Genomic DNA, 25788 nt, shown 5'->3' with positions numbered 1-25788 from the left:
TTGCAAAATGCTTCCCTCTGCTGTTGCTGTTTGTTGAAGATTTAATATCATGAGACCAAGATGACCAAATCATGACCCATTTTCCTGATGGTGTTGGATTTAACGTTAGTGAGCCCAAAGTCACGGTCAATGATTTTCTCCATTGAATAACATGAGCTAGATTAAAATGGACCAGAAGTTCTCACTTCATCACTCCTACATATATTTGGTGAGACTATTGTTTGGTACTTTTTAGGTCACTTGATGTAGTGAAGTGAACTGTTTCCTCCTATGCTGATTTACTGTAAGTGTTTGCCCCAGATAGTCTTATCTTACCTACAGTAGCACCAATAACACATCTCAAAGCACTTAGAGAAAGTGATAGCATTCTGGGTTTACCATCTCAGATCTGCTCAAGTGGTTTTATGCACTTCTAAGCAAAGAGATGCAGAGACAAGCACTCAGGTTTGTTTGTATTGTGTCTTTTCAGATAAAAACGGATGAAGCAGTGACCAAAAAAAAAATGCTTTCCGCTTCACGAAGATGGAAGAAAGATATAAAAACAACACTTCCTCAGTCTGCGGTTGTAGACCCTAGGCTGCACAGCCTGTTTGACTTCCTTCCTACCTTTGGCAGTTTCAGGTGTAAAACCGCAAGGTGCCGTAGTGTAGCCAACTAGGACACATGCTCTTTCAGATATTGCACAATACAGCCTGTAACAACTAAAGCAGTTGTGCTTTTTATATAAAGATACTGTTTGTGTGTCTTGTTAAAAATAGGAAAGTGCATTGGCAATGTAGCAGCCATAGTGAATCATATTGTTCCATTCTCTCTTTCACTTGAATCCAGTTGTAAACAGAGAATGTTTCACATGTGAGTAGAACTTTCTGCCTGCATCCTCTAAATAGCACTGGCCGTTCTAACTATCTCGTTCTCAATTTCTGTCACTGTCTCTCCTCTATTTCTGATGACACTGTTTTCTCACAGCAACACTAGGCTGTGTGTAGTGACAGCACTGTGTCCTTGTATTCCCTAACCATTTTACCCCACATAGACACAAGTCTAGATGGAATAGAATTTGCATATAAATGTCATGGTTGTCTTACAGTAAAAATCAAATTAAACTTTATTTAAAGTGCATTTAAAATCGCAACACACTTTATAAGAAAACATATCTATTCATATTAGTTTCTGTTACTTTGAGTGGTGGTGCGTCTCTGTGGTAGGTTCCAGTGAAGGCTACTCTACTCTCTTTCTGCGTTTCATTTCTCAATATCCTGCAGCTATCGGCTGGATTCCACACATCCCACATGAGCTTAGATCCTCCAGCTGGAACCAGTTTCCAAAGGAAGTTCCCCAGAGAAATCGTCTTATTTATAGAGGCATTTAATTTTGGGATCGCTGACCCATGATACCACTGTCTTGGAACAGATTGTATTGAAATGCAAAAACTCAGCTCCAGCTTTTACTTTGTTCTTTCTTTTCTAGTTTTCAGTCTCTGTCCATCTCTTCTCTCCGTCTGGAGTCTTTTTGAAACTCGCTCCCTTTTGCACTCATTCTTTCACTCACCCGTTGCAGAGCCACATTGATTTGCCCCACTTTTTTCTCTTGGAGTTCATTGACAAGAGTTTTGTTTGTGCTTATTGTATCTGTCTGCAGTAGTCACTCAGTATTAGGATCACTTCCCGGTCCAATACCTTGTTCACCTCTTTGATGTTTCCCTACAAGACTCAGATCAGTGAAGGTGAACAAATACCCCCTGGAGCCATAAGAGGGAGACAACAGATAGTCCATTCAAACCAATGAGATAATTGATAGAACAGCAGCTGACCTTCTAGGTCATGGATTGGTCCGAAGAACAACTTGAACTTTTGATTGGCATGTTGACAAATGCTAGTCTGTCAAGTTGGCTTCGATATTGTTGAGATGGGTCTTTGATCATTATGTAGAGAGACGCAACAGCTTATCCCTTTATCTCAGCACCCATATACACACTGTGATTTTCACTGTGACACAAACACTCTTCACCCCTGGCCTCTGAAATGAGGTGACAGGAAAAGCCTGCTGTGTCTACAGATAGAGTACTGTAGCTGTGGTTTTGTCAACTGCGGTTCATGGAAATGTATGCAATTTTTCCTTCGTGTAACCACATGTAAGTGAAATGTCTGTCTGTCTGTTTGAAAAAACGTATTTTAGCAGACTGTTCAACCTTTTACACACATGGTAGACAGTTGCAAAATAGACGTAGGAGTTCTAGATCATTTTCTTTGCAATCCTGATCCCGAGGAGCAACTTAGTGCTTGATTGATTCATTGAAGCCATACAGTACTGTCCCCTCCATGTAGGTCTAAACCACTGTGGATGTACAGCGAAAACACCCAGGTGTCTTGTCCAGCTGCAGCCTTCAAAACCTCTGTCTCCCAGCCAGACACAGACCAAACATTTCCCTTCTTATAGCCTATCTCCTCTATACCCAAATGCAATCTCTTCCAGTCAACGTCTTTGGGTTTCTGCGGTCTTCTTTTGTCTCTCAGTTTCATTTCTTCTCTTACTTTCTCATTCTTCTCTCGTTCCTGCTCTCATTCTACCTTCCTGTCTGCGTCTGATGAGGTTCAGGTTACGTACTTAACGAGAACCATGTATCCCCCTGTTTTCCTTTCTCTCTCCCTCACTCTGCCCCTCTCTGCTTTCACTCTCTTTCTTTCGCTTTCTCGGTCTCCCTCTTGTATTACTAGCCCCGGTTCCTATGTGTCTTCACTTGATTCAGTTCAGATTACATCCACAGTTAGCTGATAGAAGAGTTGTGTCTCGTTTTCCACCTTATCTTCTGGGTCAGTCTCTTCACCTGTTCTCCTCTTTTTCCACATACCTATATATGTTCACTTTTTCTCTCCATAAAAGCGTTCCCTTTCCATGCGAGGGGACAACAGAAATGGTTTGTGATCCAGACGGAGCAGTGTGTGTGTTTCTGTGTATGTTGCTCATTGGCTGACATCCTGTCTGAAACATTCACAGGCGATCTCCCCCTGACAGTTGCTTGTTGTCACATATCCCTGACAGAGATGTCCTACAAAGGCGACAGGGCCCAAACCATCTCCCTCTCTGTCTCTGCCTCCCTTTTAGAGAGTACGAGACAAGACTCTCAGGGGATAGTGTTCAGTGCAGGTGAAAAGAAGTGGGAGGTTATCTCCTTACTCTACTGGGCTGCCTCAGCTGACTCAAATCACCATCTCTGAGCTTTAGCATGAGCCCTGGTGGGGAGTGACAGAGCGAGCTATTGACAGAGGTGGGTGCCTACTAGGGGGGCTAGGCAGGGAGTTCATATGGAGGGGACATTAAAATGGCATGGCATAGTGAGATGTTATAGATCGTCCCCCCCCCCCCGTAATCTTAATGAACATGAAATGGAGAATATGCATCACAAGGAGACTGCAGGCAGTGAAGGTGTTACATAGATACATAATACATATCTGACGGCACTGCTCCCGGTCTTTCATATCATCTCCTTTGTGTTTGAGATTCCTCAAGATATCCACTAGTACGGAGACCAAGCAGAGAACAGTCAGAGACAGAGATGGTATTTTAGACAAGATCTTTGAGCGAAAGCATGGTGTACGAGCGTTCCTCATAAATGTGTTACTCAAGGGAACTGGTGAGTTTGCTGCTCAGTGTTTGGGACTAATGTGTTGGTCTATTACTGCAGAATCATTGCTATGTTTATTCCACTAGTTGCATCTTTGTACGTTTGGTGTGCCACACACTAGTAGCCTACGGTGGGTGTATTTTTGTATTTAGTCTCTCTCATCAGCATATAGAACAGCTTTCCTTAAGCCAGAGAAAATAATTATGGCTCAGCCATGCAACTGATCCATTAAATGAGTCTCCCTCACACACGCTGTGTTATAGGCTTGGTGTGATTAAGTTGCAGTAAACCTGTCAGATACAGGCTCTGATGGTGATCAGGCGAGGGATTCTGCACTAGACTCCAGGCTCATCTCATGTTTTACACTCCAGAGAGTTTGTTTGGGGGGGTTGATTTGAGAATTCATATCCTTTTACACCAAAGTTTCCTGCCCTATCAGACTCTTCAGTCGCCTCACTTTCATACATAGATAAACCATGCTGTCGCTGCCTCTAGGGATCGGAAATTAGTGATCAGAATTTCAGTTTCTGCCCTTACAAGAAGCCAGCTCAAACGGTCTCATCTCAGCCCTCTCTCTCTTTCTCTCTCTCTCTCTCGCTCTCTCTTTTTCGCTCTCTCTCTCTCTTTTACACTATCCTCTCTCCCCCTCTCTTCTTTTTCTGTCTGTCATGTCTACCCTCACTGTCAGCAAATGCAAATTACCTCTTTATGTGTTTGGCAGGGGTCATGACCCTGCAAAAATGTGCAGTTCTATAGCTATTCTCATGCTATTCTACACATTTTGCAATTAGGCTGAGAATGTAACTTTTTTATAGCACATTTCCTGCTATTCTACACATTTTGCCATGAGGCTGAGAGACAATTTTGCAGTTTTACAGCTATTTTCCTGTAATTCTAAACATTTTTGCCATGGCTTATGACCTGTTCAAATGCTATCTGGGGGGGCCCCGCCTTGCGGGGACTGTGGGGGTGTGTGGTACACCAGTGATGACCTGTCTGTAGAGTATTTTCATTCTGTCTTTCTGCATACTTTCCTTTATGGTAACCAATTCATCGGTGTCTTGGGACTGCAAGTTGCCATGGTGTTAAGCCGGAGTCTGGACACGCTTGAGGTCAATGGGTTTACTGGGTTGCCATGGTGCTAGTTGAAGCTTCGTTTCTCATCATTGGCTGTTTGCAAATTACCATTGCAATTTTCTTCAAGCTGTACTGGCTCTAGATAATCTCTAACGTGTGACCATTCATCTGTAACCTCCTGTAACTGGCACCAGAACAGTATGAAGAGGATGGTCCATTGTATCTCACCTACTCAGATTGGCCCCAGATCACACCTAGCAGGAGAACATATTTCTGAACTTCACAGGGACACTGGACTTTATGTTACTCATTTATCGACCAGAATGTTTTGCTGTGGCAGTTGTGGTTAATGATCATAGGATAGGAGTAGACTAGAGCATGTAAAGAATTAAGACCCACTGTCAAAGGAAATTGTACTGGACTGTCCAACTAACCAGTGTCTCTGATTTGTGTTTGAATCTGCAGGTAGCCAACTGAGTAAAGACGACCATGCACTCCTGAGTGCACAGCATCGCTTGTGTTTCCTGCTTCTCCCTGGATCATCATCGGCTCTGTGATGAACCACACCCCTAGCCCCCACATGGCCGAGGCCGCTAAGTCCGGGGCGGGCCTGCTCTGTGGCCTGGGCCTGGGGCCGGACAGGGTCCGCTCTCCTGATAGCCTGACCCACACGCCCAGCCCCACGGGGGGCACCCCCAGCTCCAGCCCTCCCCTGCTGCTCTCTCCTGGCCTGGGCGAGTCTGGGGACTGGGAGAGCCGTGAGGAGCTGCGTCTGAGGGAGCTGGAGGAGGCCAGGGCGCGAGCTGCCCAGATGGAGAAGACCATGCGCTGGTGGTCGGACTGCACGGCCAACTGGAGGGAGAAGTGGAGCAAGGTGCGTTCCGAGAGGAACCGGGCACGGGACGAGGTGCGGCAGCTCCGCCAGAGGCTGGACGCCCTGACCAAGGAGCTAACAGGCGCACGGCGAGAGCGCCAGGAACTGGCCTCCGAGAACGAGACACTCAGACAGGAAGCACTGCGTCTCCGTGCTGACCAGGCCTCACCCTCCCACGCCCCCTCAGCACCACCCTCCTCCTCCACCCCATCCTCCTCCTCCTCACAGCCCCTTGTGGACAGCAATCAGGACAGGGTGGGCGAGGGGCCCGGGTCACCAGAACAGGAACCAGTGAGAGATGTAGACACCGAGAAACCTGACCGACAAAAGGTGGGAGAATGGTCACACACTCTAGAACCAAACAATATCAGTAAGAGACTATATAGTACTCTATAACCCAGAACAGTCAGAGAATAGTTTGCACAGATCTGAGCCAGGGGAAAGGTTGGTCGGAGGTCTTGGTAGAAGATCGAGCACCAGTCACTTATTTGGGCCAGCGTTTCATCTTGCTAATGAAGAGCTAGCAGCAGATATGGCTCAGAGCATAACCTCCAGCTGTGCCTTATTGAGGTCTTCCTACCTGAGCATTGTGCCTCAGTGGGAGCTCTGCTGGAGTGTAGCTTTTGTTCTTAAAATAGAATCCCCCCTGCACAACCCTATCTTCTACCAAGGGGGCACAGACTGGGTACTGCAGCATTGGAGCCCAGTCGTTGTTGAGAGTTGGACAAGATGAGGTTTCTGTTTTTAAGAAATGTGTATCTTGGCAAGGAGTGTTCAGCTGTATGCAGCTCAAGCAGCAGTGAATACAGATCAGTGTCATTAGCAATCTGACTTGACCTTCAGCCAACTCACACACAGGGGGGGCTGCTGTTTCCATGGAAACACTCTGACAGACACTTTCACACTCATCCAGAACAGGAGGTCCACTTCAGGCATGAAAGGTAATGGCAATAACCTTTCTCAGTTTCCCAGTCTGTAGCCAAAGGGAACACAGGAAATAAGTGAATAATGAGAAGACATACATCACAACCTGGAGGAGAATGTCCAGTGAGATTCTTCCTCAGTGGCTCACCATGGGCCAACACACACACAGAGCTCTTCCTAGGCAAGCAGCTGGCCATTGATAATAAATCACTGTTGGATAAACAGCAGCATGGAGCTGAGCTGGGCATTGTGGGGCTGCTCACATACAATCCCATTTCCTGCCCCTCCATTGTTCTCTCCCTCAGTCTTACACAGACACGCTGAGTGCTTCCACATGTGGCGGGCTGGGTGAGAGGAGCAGCGCTATCCACCCACCTCCACCTCATACATTAACCTCTAGGTCCCCCTGCTGGCCACCGCTGGGAACAGCCTGTGTTTTTCCTCCCATCTGTTGGTTGTGCTCTAGTGCTCAGCTCTCTCAGTAACAGGAAGTTGGCATCCGGAGCCCTGCGTGACTCCCAGAGACAACCCTTTGATACTTAATCCTAGCTGTGAGGAAGAGAAGGACGAGAATAACAAATATGTGTTGTTTAAAAAAAAAAGGCAGTTTTTGATTACTCCGTCAAACGTCCTGGGAATGTATTTTTTACAGACAGGAAATGGGGATAGGGGGTAATATGATAGCTGCTGTACCGGCGCTGTTGAGTTAGGGAAAAACCTGTCTCCCTGGTGGGGTTTAATTAAGAAAAGTTAATATTTGAGTCTAGGAGTCTGCTTCGCTCTCCAGCCTTCTCTCTTGGAGTGGAGCTGTGATGGCTGACGTCAGGGTGTCACGATCGTTGAACGGAGTAGACCAAGGCGCAGCGTGATGAGCAAACATATTTTATTATCTTTAGTGATAATAATAACAAAACAACAAACAATAACGACACGTGAAGTCCTAGGTTTAACACAACCAACACGGAACAAACCAAAAGGAACAAGATCCCACAACTACTGTGGGAAAACAGCCTGTTTAAATGTGGTTCCCAATCAGAGACAACCAGCCACAGCTGACACTCGTTGCCTCTGATTGAGAACCACACTGGCCAACATAGAAATAGAACACATAGAACTACAACACAGAACTAGAACACATAGAATCTACACACCCCGGCTCAACATATAGAGTCCCCAGAGCCAGGGTGTGACACAGGGTTTCAGAGTGGGGTGACTCCACTACATGGTTCATCTAATCAAATCAAATGTTATTTGTCACATGCTTCGTAAACAACAGGTGTATAACTAACAGTGAATGAAATATATCCCTCTTCCTCATTCCTCTCTCCTAACTGGTAATTCTCCCGGATTCTCCCTTCCACTTTCTATATCCTCTTTCTTTCTTTCTTTCTTTCTTTCTTTCTTTCTTTCTTTCTTTCTTTCTTTCTTTCTTTCTTTCTTTCTTTCTTTCTTTCTTTCTTTTTTTCTTTCTTTCTTTCTTTCTTTCTTTCTTTCTTTCTTTCTTTCTTTCTTTCTTTCTTTCTTTCTTTCTTTCTTTCTCCTAGGAGCTGGAGCTGTTGGAGTCAGTGCTGAGGTCCAAGGCGGAGGGTCCAGACTCGTGGGACGCCCGTAGTGCCAGCAGCCTGCGTTCTGCCCTGAGTCGCCAGGACCGCAGCCGGCTGCTCTGGGATGACATCACTGCCATGGAGGAGGACCCCGGCAAGATCAACGCCCTCCAGCTCCGCCTCGACGAATCACAGAAGGTCCTGCTCAAGGAACGCGAGTAAGGAGAGGGGATCGAGGGAGAAGGAGGGCAATATTTAGAGAGGTTGAGGAATATTTAATTATGTGAAGGTGCTTTCCTCAGATATATTATGGCTTGTATGGAATTGGAGCCATACGAGACACCTTTCACAATGCATCCATCCATCATATTTCATTATCAAATTAGCATTAATGTTGAGTGTATGGAAAGTGTAGACTAGTAACTGCTCTGTCTCTCTCTGTTCCACCCTGGCCGGGATGCCAGTCTTATAATTTACAAGCAGAGCCTCCTGTTTTGGCCTGAGCTCAGCTCTGGCACTGCTGCAGCTTCCCACTCCCGCCAACACTACCATCAGCCCCATTATCTTTTCCATTAGAATCATAACTGTTTTATGAGCTCTCTGGAGGCTGCTGATTTCGCTGGTGATTTGTCTGCATCTTCAGGTCCAACAATCTGGCAGAGCCCATCTGTCTATAAGACTGGTTTCTGTTGGGCTATTCTGCAACATTCTGGAACATTCATTCTGTCAGTGCCATAGGCACCCTGCTGACCTCAGAAGATATTCGCCCAGAATATCGAAGTCAGCTGTCACTTTTAGTTAACCATAACATCTATCCAACTCGGTTTTGATGGCATCATGGTTACATAGTATTTTGGGGACACAGGTTCTGTCAAGTCTCTTCCTTCAAAAACATATTCAATAGGCGTAGCTATTTTCCTGTATTAAATATTCAGAACTAATATTGTGTATGCTTTAGATTGTTCTCTGCAGGCTTGTGATCTATCTCTGTTGAATAGTCATTACCTATGTTGTTAGAGTAGTATTTAACCAACTATCTTCTCTCCCCAGGGATAAGCATGCACTCAGTAAGAGCATAGAAAAGCTGGAAACAGAGCTAAACCAATGGAAACTCAAATATGAGGAGCAGAACAAGACCAAGCAGGAAGCCATGAAACAGGTGAGATTGAGGGTCACCTTTACGTTCTAATCCCCCAACACCCGTCCAGGGGACATATACGTGCCCTCTGAGGCCACGCATCAAACGGGGTAAATGCATCAAACGTCAGCCCTTTCATCCTGGTGGTTTTAGAAGTGTTGTCATCATATTGGCCATGGGAATATGGCCATACCCCCCGTACCTACATCAATACAGCCTGGCAGACTGGCACACATCCACCTCACACAGACACACCTGCTGAGACAGCAGCTTCAAAGAGCCAGGGCCGCCGGCTCAGAGAGAGGGTCAAGGGGCCGGAGGATGGCATGAAGGTGAGCCACCCACTCTAAATACAGCCCTGCGGGATAGGCGTCAGCTGGTGGGTGAGGGGAGAAGGCACTGTCGGGGGGCCTGATGACCAGAAAGTCCCTTCCTGGCTGGCAGGGCAAACCAGCACCATGCACCGGAGCCATCAAACCCCAGGCCATCAAAGTGGAAGAGGGCAAGGCATAGCAACGGACCTTAAACCTCCTTTTAACCTTCACGAAGCCTGCTTCTGAAAGACACAACCCCCTGCCTCCTCCCTTGGCCCACCTCTCAGCCTTCTATCACGAACCCCCAGATCGGGCGCCAAACTGAAGGGCAGGCATACTGTACCAACTCCCAGAACCGGACACCAACTTTCAGAACCGGACACTATTGTTATTATTATTATATTATTATTATTATTATTATTATTATTATTAAACACCACATATAGAGATATATAAATATATACATAGACACAATAGTTTGGGACACTCTTCTAAGCAGACTCTTCAATGTCCTCTTTATTTATTAACGTTAATGTCCTTTTTGAGAGAAGAATAATGGTAACAAAAAAAATAAAGAAGAGAAATTCACGTTTTCTGTGTTGCTCGCCATCAGAGTCCGAAAAAGGAAACGGCCATCTCCTGCAGATAGTTCACTCTCGTAGTTCACCCCTTTTTTGCCAAACTGAACTTACCTTTTTGGACTGTAGCCCTGTAGATGAGGCACTTGACATGTCACTAAAAGAAAGCAAATCTGTATGCGTTGAAAAAAAATGAATTGCAGAGCGGCACCTTTTTGTTTTTTCCCCCCAACTTTGACATTTTTCGCAGGTAACCGTGGAATGGTAATATTGTTTTTAGTCACCATTGCCTATTTGCTCTATTAAAGGACTCAATTTTTAGGCCTCCTGTAGCTCAGTTGGTAGAGCATGGTGCTTGCAACGCCAGGGTTGTGGGTTCGATTCCCACGGGGGGCCAGTATGAAAAATGTATGTACTCACTAACTGTAAGTCACTCTGGATAAGAGCATCTGCTAAATGACTAAAATGTAAATGTATGTGTTTACAGGAGAAAGCCACTAGGAGGCACTCTGTGCTCAGAGCAGATAAGCTGTGCGTGTGTGTGTCGATGTCATTGGAAAACCATGAATGGACTGGCAGGGTAGTCAGTGATATCTCTACGGATATCATGAAGGGCAGAGAGGAGAGGAGAAGGTTGAGATGTGGCATGTGTGTAATATGTACCTGGACCACAGTGGGATTTCAGATGTTAAATGGAGAAACCACTGTAGCCTGCAGAGCTGAGTGAGAACATTATGTTGTATGGGAATTTATCATCCTTGAAGGTGGCTCAGTTTATAGGAGGAGAGGGAACTAACACTAAGACCACGGATGCCCATAGTCTAGTCTTACCAAGGAGCTTAACACCTGTAGTAGTTCCTGCTGTCTGGCTGTATCCATGTCGCTCACTCTCTCTCTCTCTCTCTCTCTCTCTTTCTTTCTTTCTTTCTTTCTCTCTCTCTCTCTCTCTCTCTCTCTCTCTCTCTCTCTCTCTCTCTCTCTCTCTCTCTCTCTCTCTCTCTCTTTTTCTCTCTCTCTCTCTCTTTCTTTCTCTCTCTCTCTCTCTCTCTCTCTCCCCTCTCTCTCTCTCTCTCTCTCTCTCTCTCTCTCTCTCTCTTTATTTCTTTCTCTCTCTCTCTCTCTCTCTCTCTCTCTCTCTCTCTCTCTCTCTCTCTCTCTCTCTCTCTCTCTATCTATCTATCTATCTATCTATCTATCTATCTATCTATCTATCTCTCTCGCTCTCGCTCTCGCTCTCGCTCTCGCTCTCTCTCTCAGCTGAACATGTTGAAGGAGGTACACCAGGATGAGTTGGGTCGTATGTCGGAGGACCTGGAGGATGAGCTGGGAGCACGCACCAGTATGGATAAGAAACTGGCCGAGCTACGTGCAGAGGTGAGGCTTAAACACACAGCCAGTGGGCCTTTAACCATCTATAATGGGTTGTAATGGACTGGACTTACATAGCTTTATAGATCTTTACACTTAATGGGAGTAATTCAGCCCATTCAACATCAATTAAACTCAATCAAGTTTACTCTCGTCTCTGACTCCATGTTACCCACTAGTCGACATGGTGGCATTGGGAGCTGGCTGGGTGGGCAGTGTGTCACTGACGTACTAAGTTGTCATTTTTGGAGAGTATATTTCACGCCTGTGGCTCATGGTGGAGCGGAATGAGTCCTCTCCTTTGAAGTGTTCTTTAGAGAGCCCTCGCGTGTCACATTGTCCCAGCGGCCCCTGGGGGCCCGACGCCAGCCCGCTGTCAGCCCCACGTGCCTCACGCCTCTCCTCTCTTTTCTCTCCCTCTCCTCTGTTCTTCCTTATTGCCCCAGCAGCAACATCCTCTCTGCTCTGTGCTGCTCAGATATCAGCTGTGGGAATACACCCTGTGCATGTTTAATGGCTCTGCTGTGGTGGCTGGCAGTCCGGGCTGAAGGAAAGGAGAGTATGATAAAATGCTAATGGTCCATCTCTTCACTTGTAGAGCATTTACAAAGGGCTTTACTGTCACGACCTGGACACTGGTGCTCTGACTGACTAACTGACTGCAGGGAGGCGTCTCTATATTCCTCTCTGGTACAGCGATTGGTTGTTTCAACTTTCCCTCTGACCTCGTCCTCTCCCTCTGATTTGACATTGTTTTCCCTCCTCTCCACCATCACTCCCTCCTCCCACTCCTCCTCAGATGGAGCGCCTGCAGGTGGAGAACGCTGCTGAGTGGGGCCGGCGGGAGCGTCTGGAGACCGAGAAGCTGGCCCTAGAGAGGGACAACAAGAAGCTGCGTGCGCAGACGGAGGACCTTGAAGAACAGCTGGCCCGTAAACGCCGGCAGGCGGCCAGTGCCCTGGACACTGACCTCAAGACCATCCAGACTGAGCTGTTTGAGAGGAATAAGGTGAGAGCAGAAAGCAGGAAACCCGCTCTGTGCACCACTGTCTCAAAGAATGTAAATTATGAAACGCTAACCTTGTACCTACAGTATGTTTGCCCTCTAGTTGCGAGCCTTTTCTTTGTTTTCTGAAATAAACGTTAGTCAAATACAACCACTTACTGTTTCCTTGTTGAGATTCAATTGGCACATGCGCATTTGCGCTGAGTTGCAATCTTAGAGCAACAGCAATGAGCAAACAGTCGGTGGTTGTAGTGTATTAACATTTATTTAATAAGTATGGATTTCAGCAAACAAAGAAAGGACAAACATAGGTACAAGGTAAGCGTTTCATAATTATTATTGACGTTGGGCAAATCGATGTAGTCGGAGTTGAATTCCACAAAGCCTGGTCTCAGCTCTACTCCGTTGGTGGAGTTCATCAGAAACTTCCTTCACAATGGAGTGGAGTTTAGTCAGCTGCATTTTATGTGGTGTGCAGTGGTGTAAAGTACTAGAGTAAAAATACTTTAAAGTACTACTTAAGTAGATTTTGGGAGTATCTGTACTTAACTTTTTATTTTTGGGACAACTTTTACTTTAACTCCACTACATTCCTAAAGAAAAGAACAGGAAAATGGTCCAATTCACACACTTATCAAGAGAACATCCTTGGTCATCCCTACTGCCTCTGATCTGGTGGACTCACTAAACACAAATACTTTGTTTGTAAATGATGTCTGAGTGTGTGACTGTGCCCCTGGCTATCCGTAAATAAAAAAAAAAAAAAAAAAATTTGTGCCATCTTGTTTCCTTAATATAAGGAATGTGAAATTATTTATACTTTTACTTTACTTTTGATACGTAAGTAGATTTTAGCAATTACATTTACTTTTGATACTTAAGTATATTTAAAACCAAAGACCTTTAGACTTTTACTCAAGTAGTATTTTACTGGGTGACTTTCACTTTTACTTGAGTCATTTTCTATTTAGGTAACTTTACTTTTACTCAAGTATGACACCACACTGTTGGTGTCTTACATGAATACCTGTGTAATACCTGTGCCCTTGGGATTCCTTTACTGCAGTATACACTTCTGGGGTCATGCATCTGGGGCTTTTCCACCTGAGGACACTGTAACTTGTGATGGGGATCTTTTTTTACATATCGTAATATTATACTGAACAAAAATGTAAACGCAACATGCAACAATTTCAAAGATTTTACTGAGTTATATATAAGGAAATCAGTCAATTTAAATAAATGCATTGGTCCCTGATCTATGGATTTCACATGACTGGGCAAGGGCGCAGTCATGGGTGGGCCTGGAAGGGCATAGATAGACCCACCCACTGGGGAGCCAGTCCCATCCCCTGGGGAGCCATGCCCAGCCAATCAGAATGAGTTTCTCCCCACAAAAGGGCCTCAGCACCCCCCTCCCCCCTCAGACGATCCCACTGGTGAAGAAGCCGGATGTGGAGGTCCTGGGCTGGCGTGGTTACACATGGTCTGCGGTTGTGAGGCCGGTTGGACGTACTGCCAAATTCTCTAAAACGACGTTGGAAGTGGCTTATGGTAGAGAAATTAACATTAAACAGTTTTGTCCCCCCTCAGGTTCTCTGGCAGGCTATTCCAGAGGCTGGGGGCATAATAACTAAAGGCTGTCTCTCCATGCCTCTAGGTCCTGGGCTCATGAAACATGGGACTAACACTTTACATGTTGCATTTATAATTGGGTTCAGTATATTTTGGGACAATATTTTATTGATATTTGTCTCCAAGTATCAATTTGTAAATAAAAAATTGCTACCCTAGGTAGCGTTAGCTGGCACCTACTACCATACCCCGGTCAAAGGCATTTAAATATTTTGTCTTGCCCATTCACCCTCTGCATGGCACACATACACAATCCATGTCTCAATTGTCTCAAGGCTTAAACATCCTTCTTTAACCTGTCTCCTCCCATTCATCTACACTGATTAAAGTGGATTTAACAGGTGACATCATTAAGGGATCATAGCTTTCACCTGGTTAGTCTATGTCACGGAAAGAGCAGGTGTTCCTAATGTTTTGTACACTCAGAACATCAAATCTCCTTTGCACATACGTATCATAAGGTCCCTGGCAATTCCTAGCCCTACCTGTAACTAGGACATTTACATTTGAGTCATTTAGCAGACACTCTTATCCCAAAATAGTTACAGGAGCAATGGCACATCAACACATTTTTAATTTAGTCGGCTCAGGGGTTCGAACCAGAGACCTTTCAGTTGCTGGCGCAATGCGCTTAACCTCTAGGCTATAGGATTAACACACATTAGGCCTTCCACACTGAGGGGTACTTATTTGCAAATAGTCTCACATGAACTGGGAGAGGAGGAGTGGGAAGGAAAGTGAATGTGGAGCAGACAGACAGATGGAGATGGAGGAACCTTGAAATCTTCAATTCAAATCTGTCCCCCATGCACAGTGCTACACTGCCACAGGACCCCATTATCCTGTGCTGTCCATAAATTCTGCCCATGTCATAGAGATTAAGGACCCTTATCCATCAAGAGCAGGTGGCCTGTTCCGACTGGGTAGTGTCCTTGTGCACTGGATGAAATGAATGCATTAGGCTGGCTAGGGCTCAGTGCACTGCATGGCATGCAGCCTCCCGCCAGTGCTAACACATTTCATTACATACTGTACAGCTCTGAATAATCTTTAGTCATTAGGTCTCTGCCTGGTTGTTAGACACATAGGAAATATGCCTCTCATCAGACACGTACAAAGCATGTGTTCATCAGACATGGTCTCTAGCTGTCTGCTGTGGAATGAGAGCGTCACACTCTGTGGCAACTTATCACAGGTAACAAATCAGGTCACCACTGAGAGAGAGAGGAGCAGAGAGAATAGAGGAGAATTGAGAATGTGTGTGCGTGTGAGAGAGAGTGTTTGTGTATCTCTAGTATACAGATTGGCCAGGCTGGAGACATTGAAACTGTGTGGCTGATGGATGTCCTTCTCTGTGTGTTGTTGAAGCAGGGTATCGATCGAGACGGGGGGAGAGAAACACACAGACGATTAAGACACTGTGGCGACACCGACAAAGAACAAAGTGTGATTGATACCAAAATCATATCCATCCTCATCTCAGACTTTCTGAGCAACTCACGGCCAGCTAGGAGATTGATGTCCTCTGTCGCAGTGCAATTCAGATGGCCTGAGGAGAGAGAGGGGGAATGGGACTGTGTTTGTGTGTGTGCCTGTGTGTTGTCATCCGTCTTGGTGTGTAGGCTACTGTGGGTTTGTTCCCCCTGTGTGTGTGTGTGTGCGTGCGTGCGTGTATTGGTTCCATTGGTCACATTGAAGACAAGTTGAACTGCAGCCTATTGATTAAGAAAGTAATGTGCAGAAAGAGAGGTAAAGAGAGGTTTGATACATGCATTTAATCAGACGCTGAGCTGGAGCCACAGTGCCGGTCACATCCTGTAGATCAGACCAGTGGTTTATCAGTGTGCTGTCTGACACACTACCCCTGTGCTCCCTACAGGCTATCTCTACTCTTCCTCCTCTCAGAGGCCTCGTACAAGGCCAAGCCTCAGGGGGATCTCTCCCTATGTGAGATAGCACTGTCTGTCTGTCTGTCTGTGTGAATGCAGTTTGGTATCAATATTTGGGACTGTGTGTGAACCTATCAGAAGTAGTAACTCTACAGTATCCTTTAAACTTGAATTGTCCTGGTTCTGTAGATTATCTTTGTTGAAGAAGTGGTTGTTGACTGTTTGTTGGTTGTTGTTGACATTCATCCATGCTGTTTCTTTGAGGTGAATCCCTTCTTGATAGTGCTGGTCTGTGACAATGGGCCGTCCCTCTAGCCAACTGTGGCCCAGCCAAGAAGTACCAACCTTTTACTATCGCCAGCATCCCCACTGAGATCTGGCTTACCCCACCGTCTCACCATCTGTGCACGTGTGAGTGTGTGTGTGTGCGTGCTTGTGCCTGCATGTGTGTGTGTCTGCGTTGCAGGCAGTTAATCATGAAGCTTCTGTAGATTATTAGCCCTCTGTCCCCCACATCACTCAGTCAAGACATATGCTGAAGGTGACAAGGAGAACTGCTCGGCTATATATTCGAATTTTATACACTGTGCTTCATCTTTTATGCTCGATGAATAAGATTAATCTCCCTATGTGCAGAGACAAGCCCCTGCCCTCACTGACACACATGCACACACACACACACACACACACACACACACACAAACATACATACAGTGTAAACTCACCTTGCATTCACATTACATACAAACCATAAAAGGACATACACTTACTCACACATTTCTCTAATTTCTCTGCCAGCACTGCTTTCTTCCACATTATGAAGCCCTAGTAAAATATGTGACACATGTTCAGATGCAAGTACAGAAATGATATTTAATAAAGAGCACAGCGGGATTCTACTTCAGCTTCATACACTGATCCAGACATCTGTGCGTAAACAAATCTTAGGTTAAAGATGAATGTAGAAGCACAGTTACAAGTACTGTGCAAAGCAGCAGTCTGGGAGACAGAACAGGCAGAGAGAGAGAGAGAGAGCGAGAAGGAGATCACCAGGTCAACCAGAGGAGGCTGGTGGGAGGAGCTATAGGAGGATGGGCTCATTGTAATGGCTGGAATGGAATAAATGGAATGGTACCAAACACATGGCAACATCGTGTTTGACTCTGTTCCATTAAGCCAATTCCAGCCATTAGTGTGAACCCGTCCTCCCATAGATCCTCCCACCAGCCTCGTCTGAGGTCAACCCTGTACAAGCTGCAGAATTCAAACATCAGCTATTAGAAACATCAAAGACAGAGTAAGGAGCTCAAGGTAACTCACTCACTCTGTTCTCTATCTCCCCCTCTCTCTCACTCTCTCTCCCTCGCTCTCTCTCTCTCGCTCTCTCTCTCTCTCTCTCTCTCGCTCTCCCTCTCTCTCTCTCTCGCCCCCTCTCTCCTTCCTCTCTCTCTCTCTCTCTCTCTCTCTCTCTCTCTCTCTCTCTCTCTCTCTCTCTCTCTCTCTCTCTCCCTCTCTTGCTCTCCTTTCTCTCTCTCTCCCTCTCTCGCTTCCTCTCTCTACAACCTTTCTCTCCCGCTCTACTCCCTCTGGATATGCCCACTGGAAAAACAAAGAGAGCTTTGTTTAATGAAAAGACTCCCAGTCTCTCACCAAGGACAGGAACCTTGGCCGTGAGGAGCCTCTCACCTCTCTGAGTGGGTTCGTGTCAGACCCAGCCAGTTAATAGGAATCCTTGTGTAACGGTGAATAGAACATCATGTTTGGTGAAAAAAGGGCTGTGGAGTTGACATTTTTCTGAGGCGTACTGTATTTCCTCTCTCTCTCTCCTTCTCTCTCTCTTTCTCTCTCTCTCTCAATTCATTTCAAAGGGCTTTATTGGCATGAGAAACATATGTTTACATTGCCAAAGCAAGTGAAATAGATAATAAATAAAAGATAAATAAAGAATAAAAAATGAACATTAAATATTAGGAAATGAGACATTTCAAAGGATATATTATGGCTATATACAGTCTCTCTCTCAATTCAATTTAAATTTAAGGGCTTTATTGGCATGGGAAACATATGTTTACATTGCCAAAGCAAGTGAAGATAGATAATAAACCAAAGTGAAATAAACAATATAAAAAAATGAACAGTAAACATTACACTCACAAAAGTTCCTAAATAATAAAGACATTTCAGATGTCATAGGATGTCAATATACAGTGTTATAATGATGTGCAAATAGTTAAAGTACAAAAGGGAAAAAATAAACATAAATATGGGTTGTATTTACAATGGTGTTTGTTCTTCACTGGTTGCCCTTTTCTTGTGGCAACAGGTCACAAATATTGCTGCTGTGATGGCACACTGTGGTATTTCACCCATTAGATATGGGAGTTTATCAAAATTGGGTTTGTTTTCGAATTCTTTGTGGGTCTGTGTAATCTGAGGGAAATATGTGTCTCTAATATGGTCATACATTTGGCAGGAGGTTAGGAAGTGCAGCTCAGTTTCCACCTCATTTTGTGGGCAGTGTGCACATAGCCTGTCTTCTCTTGAGAACCAGGTCTGCCTACGGCGGCCTTTCTCAATAGCAAGGCTATGCTCGCTGAGTCTGTACATAGTCAAAGCTTTCCTTAAATTTGGGTCAGTCACATTGGTCAGGTATTCTGCCACTGTGTACTCTCTGTTTAGAGCCAAATAGCATTCTAGTTTGCTCTGTTTTGTTCTTGATTCTTTCCAATGTGTCAAGTAATTATCTTTTAGTTTTCTCATGATTTGGTTGGGTCTAATTGTGTTGCTGTCCTGGGGCTCTGTGGGGTCTGTTTGTGTTGGTGAACAGAGCCCCAGGGCCAGCTTGCTTAGGGGACTCTTCTCCAGGTTCATCTCTCTGTAGGTGATGGCTTTGTTATGGTAGGTTTGGGAATAGCTTCCTTTTAGGTGGTTGTAGAATTAAACGTATCTTTTCTGGATTTTGATCATTAGCGGGAATCGGCCTAATTCTGCTCTGTATGCATTTTTTTGTGTTTTAATTTGTACACAGAGGATATTTTTGCAAAATTCTGCATGCAAAGTCTCAATTTGGTGTTTGTCCCATTTTGTGAATTATTGGTTGGTGAGCAGACCCCAGACCTCACAACCATAAAGGGCAATGGGTTCTATAACTGATTCAAGTATTTTTTGCCAGATCCTAATTGGTATGTTGAATTTTATGTTCCTTTTGATGGCATAGAAGGCCCTTCTTGCCTTGTCTCTCAGATCGTTCACAGCTTTGTGGAAGTTACCTGTAGCGCTGATGTTTAGGCCAAGCTGTGTATAGTTTTTTGTGAGCTCTAGGGCAACGGTGTCTAGATGCAATTTGTATTTGTGGTCCTGGCAACTGGACCTTTTTTGGAACATCATTATTTTTGTCTTACTGAGATTTACTCTCAGGGCCCAGGTCTGACAGAATCTGTGCAGAAGATCTAGGTGCTGCTGTAGGCCCTCCTTGGTTGGGGACAGAAGCACCAGATCGTCAGCAAACAGTAGACATTTGACTTCAGATTCTAGTAGGGTGAGGCCAGGTGCTGCAGACTGTTCTAGTGCCCTCGCCAATTCGTTGATATATATGTTGAAGAGGGTGGAGCTTAAGCTGCATCCCTGTCTCACCCCACATCCCTGTGGAAAGAAAAGTGTGTGTTTTTTGCCAATTTTAACTGCACACTTGTTTGTGTACATGGATTTTATAATGTCGTATGTTTTCCCCCCAACACCACTTTCCATCAATTTGTATAGTAGACCCTCATGCCAAATTGAGTCAAACGCTTTTTTGAAATCAACAAAGCATGAGAAGACTTTGCCTTTGTTTTGGTTTGTTTCTTTGTCAATTAGGGGGGAATACGTGGTCTGTCGTAAGTTCATTTGGTAAGAAGCCAATTTGACATTTGCTCAGTACATTGTTTTCACTGAGGAAATGTACGAGTCTGCTGTTAAGGATAATGCAGATGATTTTCCCAAGGTTGCTGTTGATGCATATCCCACGGTAGTTATTGTGGTGGAATGTGTCTCCACTTTTGTGGATTGGGGTGATCAGTCATTGGTTCCAAATATTGGGGAAGATGCCAGAGCTAAGGATGATGTTAAAGAGGTTAAGTATTGCCAATTGGAATTTGTGGTCTGTATATTTTATCATGTAATTTAGGATACCATCAACACCACAGGCCTTTTTGGGTTGGAGGTTTTGTATTTTGTCCTGTAGTTCATTCAATGTAATTGTGACCGACCGGCTCAATTTGGTCTTATGTAGCAAAATTTTAAATTGTGTTTTTTACATTGGATAAAAGTAGAGACTCAGAGCTAGAAAATGGTATATCATACACCACAGTTGAGGAACAATGGCAAAGTAATTCTGCTTTGAAAGTTGATAAACTTGTAACCTCACTTTTGAGAAAATGGCTCTTGAAAGTTTTGGTACATACTGGAGAGGTCTTCTTTGTCTACACACTATTCAGCATCGTTCACACCCTTTTAAGCTTTAGCCCCACCCATCTCTTTAAGGATTCACATGTGAGGCTATGTACTAAACAACCAAAGATTTCAAGACTAAAGACTGGTTTATACTACGGATGTGTTTAATCTGGAGTGCCAGAGTGTGCTCTGGGAGTTCGTAAACTCAGAGCTTTGTGAGATTGGCCGTTCGTAAATTCAGAGCGTTTCGCTCTCGGAGCGTTCAGAGTGCACACTGGACGCTCTGGCCGAAAAGTAGGGTTGATCCGAGCGTTCTGACCTTAACAACAGCAGTCAAGCACCCAAGCTAACTGGCTAACGTTGGCTATCTTGCTAGGTACTACAGACACAAATGAGAGAACAGCTCACTCTGATCATTTTACTCGCCCTAGCAGAGCTGGTTAGGCTGTTTTTTTGTTATCAAGAGCATTGGTGACTGCAACTGTGCTGCTGGCAACAATTTAATTATGTAATGCCTCAGTGTGTAGCGGTAGGACGGAGTCAGGCGCAGAACACAGAACTAGTCAACGACGTACTTTACTTGTCAAAAGTAAATAAACATATTTTCCACGCAGGGAAGAAAATACAGACTCACATGTCAATGACAACAAAACAATGAACAATCACGCACAACACCAAGAGGGAACCAGGGTAAAATAGGGAAACAAATTATCATAATTGGAACCAGGTGTGTGCAATATAGACAAAACAAGTAGAACACAGAAACATAGATCGGTGGCAGCTAGTACTCCGGTGACGACGAACAACAAAGCCTGCCCGAGCAAGGAGAAGGAGCAGCATTGGCTGAATTCGTGACAGTACCCCCCCCCCCCCCCCCCCCCTTGACGACATCGGCCTCGGGGACGGCCAGGAGGACGCGGAGCAGGGCGAGTCGGATGACGACGGTGGCAATCGCTCAACAGGAAGGGATCGAGGATGTCCCTCCTAGGAACCCAGCACCGTTCCTCCTGACCGTTCCCCTCCCACTCCACGAGATACTGCAGGCCCCCCACCCGACGCCTCTAATCCAGGATGGAACGGACCGAGTACGCCGGTGCCCCCTCGATGTCCAGTGGGGGCGGAGGGACCTCCCGCACCTCAGACTCCTGGAGCGGACCAGCTACCACCGGCCTGAGGAGAGACACATGGAACGAGGGGTTAATACGGTAATCAGGAGGGAGCTGTAACCTATAACAAACCTTGTTCAATCTCCTCAGGACTTTAAATGGCCCCACAAACCGCCGACCCAGCTTCCGGCAGGGCAGGCGAAGGGGCAGGTTTCGGGTCGAGAGCCAGACACGTCCCCCGGTGCATATACCGGGGCCTCACTGCGGTGGCGGTCGGCGCTCGCCTTCTGTCGCCTGATAGCCCGTTGCAGGCATACATGGGCAGCGTTCCAGGTTTCCTCAGAGCGCCGAAACCATTCATCCACCGCAGGTGCCTCGATCTGGCTCTGATGCCATGGTGCCAGGACCGGCTGATAACCTAGTACACACTGAAATGGAGACAGGTTAGTGGAGGAGTGGCAGAGGGAGTTTTGGGCCATCTCTGCCCAGGGGATGTAAACCGACCAATCCCCCGGCCGGTCCTGGCAATAGGACCTCAGAAACCTACCCACATCCTGGTTTACTCTCTCCACCTGCCTCATTACTCTCAGGCTGATCGAGACCCCCAGATGGTCCATGAACGCCCTCCAGACCCTTGATGTGAACTGGGCACCCCGATCAGACACTATATCCTCAGGTACCCCGTAGTGCCGGAAGACGTGAGTAAACAGGGCCTCCGCAGTCTGTAGGGCCGTAGGGAGACTGGGCAAAGGAATGAGATGGCAGGACTTAAAAAACCGATCCAACAACGACTAAGATCGTGGTATTCCCTTGTGACGGGGGGAGGTCTGTAACGAAATCCACCGATAGGTGTGACCACGGCCGTTGTGGAACGGGTATGGGTTGTAATTTCCCTCTGGGCAGGTGTCTAGGTGCCTTGCACTGGGCGCACACCGAGCAGGAGGAAACATAAACCCTCACGTTCTTAGCTAAAGTAGGCCACCAGTACTTTCCACTAAGACTGCGCACTGTCCGACCGATGCCAGGATGACCAGAAGAGGGTGATGTATGAGCCCAATAGATCAATCGATCGCGAACATCAGACGGAACGTACACACGACCCACTGGACACCGGGGGGGAGTGGGCTCCGTGCGTAACGCCCGCTCAATGTCCGCGTCAACCTCCCATACCACTGGTGCCACCAGACAAGAAGCCGGAAGTATGGGAGTGGGCTCCCTGGACCGCTCCTCTGTGTCATACAGCAGGGACATAGCGTCTGCCTTAGCATTCTGGGAACCTGGTCTGTACAAGAGGGTGAAAACAAAACGTGTGAAAAACATGGCCCACCTTGCCTGGCGAGTGTTCAGTCTCCTCGCCGCCCGGATGTACTCCAGATTGCGGTGGTCAGTCCAAATGAGGAAAGGGTGTTTTGCCCCCTCAAGTCAATGTCTCTACGCCTTCAGAGCCTTAACAACAGCAAACAGCTCCCGGTCCCCCACATCATAGTTACGCTCCGCCGGACTGAGCTTCTTCGAAAAGAAAGCACAGGGGCGGAGCTTTGGTGGCGTACCCGAGCGCTGAGACAGTACAGATCCTATCCCAGCCTCGGACGCGTCCACCTCGACTATGAATGCCAAGGAGGGATCGGATGAGCCAGCACTGGAGCCGAGGTGAACAGAGCCTTCAGGTGACCAAAAGCCCTGTCCGCCTCAGCTGACCACTGCAGGCGCACCGGTCTCCCCTTCAGCAAGGAGGTAATGGGAGCCTCTACCTAACCAAAGCCCCGGATAAACCTCCGGTAGTAGTTGGCAAACCCTAAGAATCGCTGCACTTCCTTAACCGTGGTTGGAGTCGGCCAATTACGCACGGCTGAAATGCGGTCATTTTCCATCTCCACCCCTGACGCGGACAGGCGGTAGCCTAAGAAGGAGACGGACTGTTGAAAGAACTGCCATTTCTCAGCCTTGATGTACAGGTCATGTTCCAACAGTCGACCAAGCACCTTGCGCACCAGGGACACATACACGGCTCGTGTAGCAGAGTATATGAGAATATCATCTATATACACCACTACACTCTGTCCATGCAGGTCCCTGAAAATCTAATCGACAAAGGATTGGAAGACTGAGGGAGCATTCATCAACCCGTACGGCATGACGAGGTACTCATAGTGCCCAGAGGTGGTACTAAATGCCGTCTTCCACTCACGGCATTTAGTACGCGCTCCTGAGATCCAATTTGGTGAAGAAGTGCACCCCGTGCAATGACTCCGTCATACTAGTAATGAGAGGTAGTGGATAACTGTACTTCACCGTTATCTGATTGAGACCTCGATAGTCAATGCACGGGCGTAAACCTCCATCCTTCTTCTTCACAAAAAAGAAACTCGAGGAGGCAGGGGAAGTGGAAGGCCGAATGTATCCCTGTCCCAGAGATTCGGAGACATATGTTTCCATAGCCGCCGTCTCTTCCTGTGACAGAGGATACACATGACTCCGAGGAAGTGCAGCGCCCTCCCGGAGATTTATCGCACAATCCCCCTGTCGATGGGGTGGTAAGAGAGCCAAATCGGCATATTCGGGAGGAATGTGCATAGTGGAGACCTGGTTTGGACTCTCCACCATAGTTGCACCTACGGAAACACCTACACACCTCCCCGAGCACTGACGGGACCATCCCTTGAGAGCCCTCTGTTGCCACGAAATATTGGGGTCATGAGAGGCTAACCAGGGAAGCCCCAACACCACGGGAAACGCAGGAGAATCGATCAGGAAGAGACTAATTCTCTCCTCATGACCCTCCTGCGTTTTCATCCAGAGTGGAGCTGTGACCTCCCTAATCAGGCATGACCCTAAAGGGCGACTATCTAAGGCATGTATAGGGAAGGGCACATCAACAGGCACAATAGGGATCCCTAATCTATGTGCAAATAGACGGTCCATAAAATGTCCAGCTGCGCCTGAATCTACGAGCGCCTTATGCTGGGAATGCGGGGAAAACTCAGGAAATTCTATGTGAACACACATGTGCTCAACAGGGAGCTCTGGGTGAGTCGGGTGCCTACTCACCTGGGATGGTCCACCAGTGCCCTGCCTGCTGCCTCGACTCCCTGAGGACCCTTTCCAGCACCGACCAGCAGTGTGTCCTCTGCGGCCACAGTTGGTGCAGGAAACAGCCCCTCTTCCGGTCACCCTTAGATCAGCACCTCCGAGCTCCATCGGTGTAGGGTTGGAGGAATGGACTGGACGGACCATGATCCAGACGTCCGCGGGTGGCCAACAGGTTATCCAGTCGTATCGATAAATCCACCAGCTGGTCCAGGTTAAGGGTGGTGTCCCTGCAGGCCAGCTCCCGACGAACGTCCTCCTGTAGGCTGCATCGGTAATGGTCGATCAGGGCCCTCTCATTCCATCCCGCGCTGGCTGCCAATGTCCTGAAGTCCAGTGCGAAGTCCTGTGCGCTCCTCTTCCCCTGTCTGAGGTGGAACAACCGTTCCCCCGCCGCTCTCCCCTCCGGTGGATGATCAAATACCGCCCGGAAACGGCGGGTGAAATCTTCATAGCGCACCGATGCCGCGTCTATTCCTCCCCACTCAGCATTGGCCCACTCGAGCGCTTTCCCCGACAGACAGGAGATGAGGGTGGACACGCTCTCGTATCCCCAGGGAGCCGGCTGGATGGTTGCCAGGTAGAGCTCCACCTGGAGCAGAAACCCCTGGCACCCAGCAGCTGTTCCATCATATGCCCTCGGGAGCGAGAGCCGAATCCCACTGGATCCAGGTGGTGAAGGGGTGGACAGCGGTGTGGGGTGAATAGTAGTGGAAGGAGGTGTAGAAAACTCCCATCGCTCCATAGTCTGTACCACTCGATCCATGCCTGTGCCAAGAGTCTGTAGCATGGTCGAGTGCTGCTGGATGCATTCCTCCACTGATCCTGGAGGAATGGATGTACCTGCTGACTCCATATGGGTGCGTGATTCTGTCATGCGTCAGTGTGTAGCGGTAGGACGCAGTCAGGCGCAGGACACAGAACTAGTCAACGACGTACTTTACTTGTCAAAAGTAAATAAACATATCTTCCACGTGGGGAAGAAAATACAGACTCACATGTCAATGACAACAAAACAACGAACAGTCACGCACAACACCAAGAGGGAACCAGAGGGTAAAATAGGGAAACAAATTATCGTAATTGGAACCAGGTTTGTGCAATATAGACAAAACAAGTAGAACACAGAAACATAGATCGGTGGCAGCTAGTACTCCGGTGACGACGAATGCCGAAGCCTGCCCGAGCAAGGAGG

At 46.8% G+C, this 25788-nt stretch overlaps 1 protein-coding gene across 2 annotated transcripts in view; it reads left to right on the top strand.

Annotated features, from left to right (window-relative positions):
- Window positions 1–25788, top strand: part of LOC311127278 (coiled-coil domain-containing protein 102A-like) — a 78809-nt gene that overhangs the window by 33965 nt on the left and 19056 nt on the right. Inside the window, exons 2-7 of one of the 2 annotated variants that reach the window (XM_084159086.1) lie at window positions 5165–5903; window positions 8042–8259; window positions 9092–9200; window positions 11329–11445; window positions 12239–12448; window positions 13045–13193. In XM_084159086.1, the coding sequence (XP_084015212.1) occupies window positions 5256–5903; window positions 8042–8259; window positions 9092–9200; window positions 11329–11445; window positions 12239–12448; window positions 13045–13116 (1374 nt within the window). In that variant the 5' untranslated portion in view covers window positions 5165–5255 and the 3' untranslated portion in view covers window positions 13117–13193. Of the gene's footprint in view, window positions 1–5164; window positions 5904–8041; window positions 8260–9091; window positions 9201–11328; window positions 11446–12238; window positions 12449–13044; window positions 13194–25788 lie in introns of those variants that run through there. The other variant, XM_084159085.1, reaches the window with a different exon arrangement.

Source organism: Coregonus lavaretus, assembly GCF_964263955.1.
Source record: "Coregonus lavaretus genome assembly, chromosome: 4".
In the NCBI taxonomy this organism is placed as follows: Eukaryota; Metazoa; Chordata; class Actinopteri; order Salmoniformes; family Salmonidae; genus Coregonus; species Coregonus lavaretus.
This window is presented reverse-complemented; position numbering and strand designations above follow the sequence as displayed.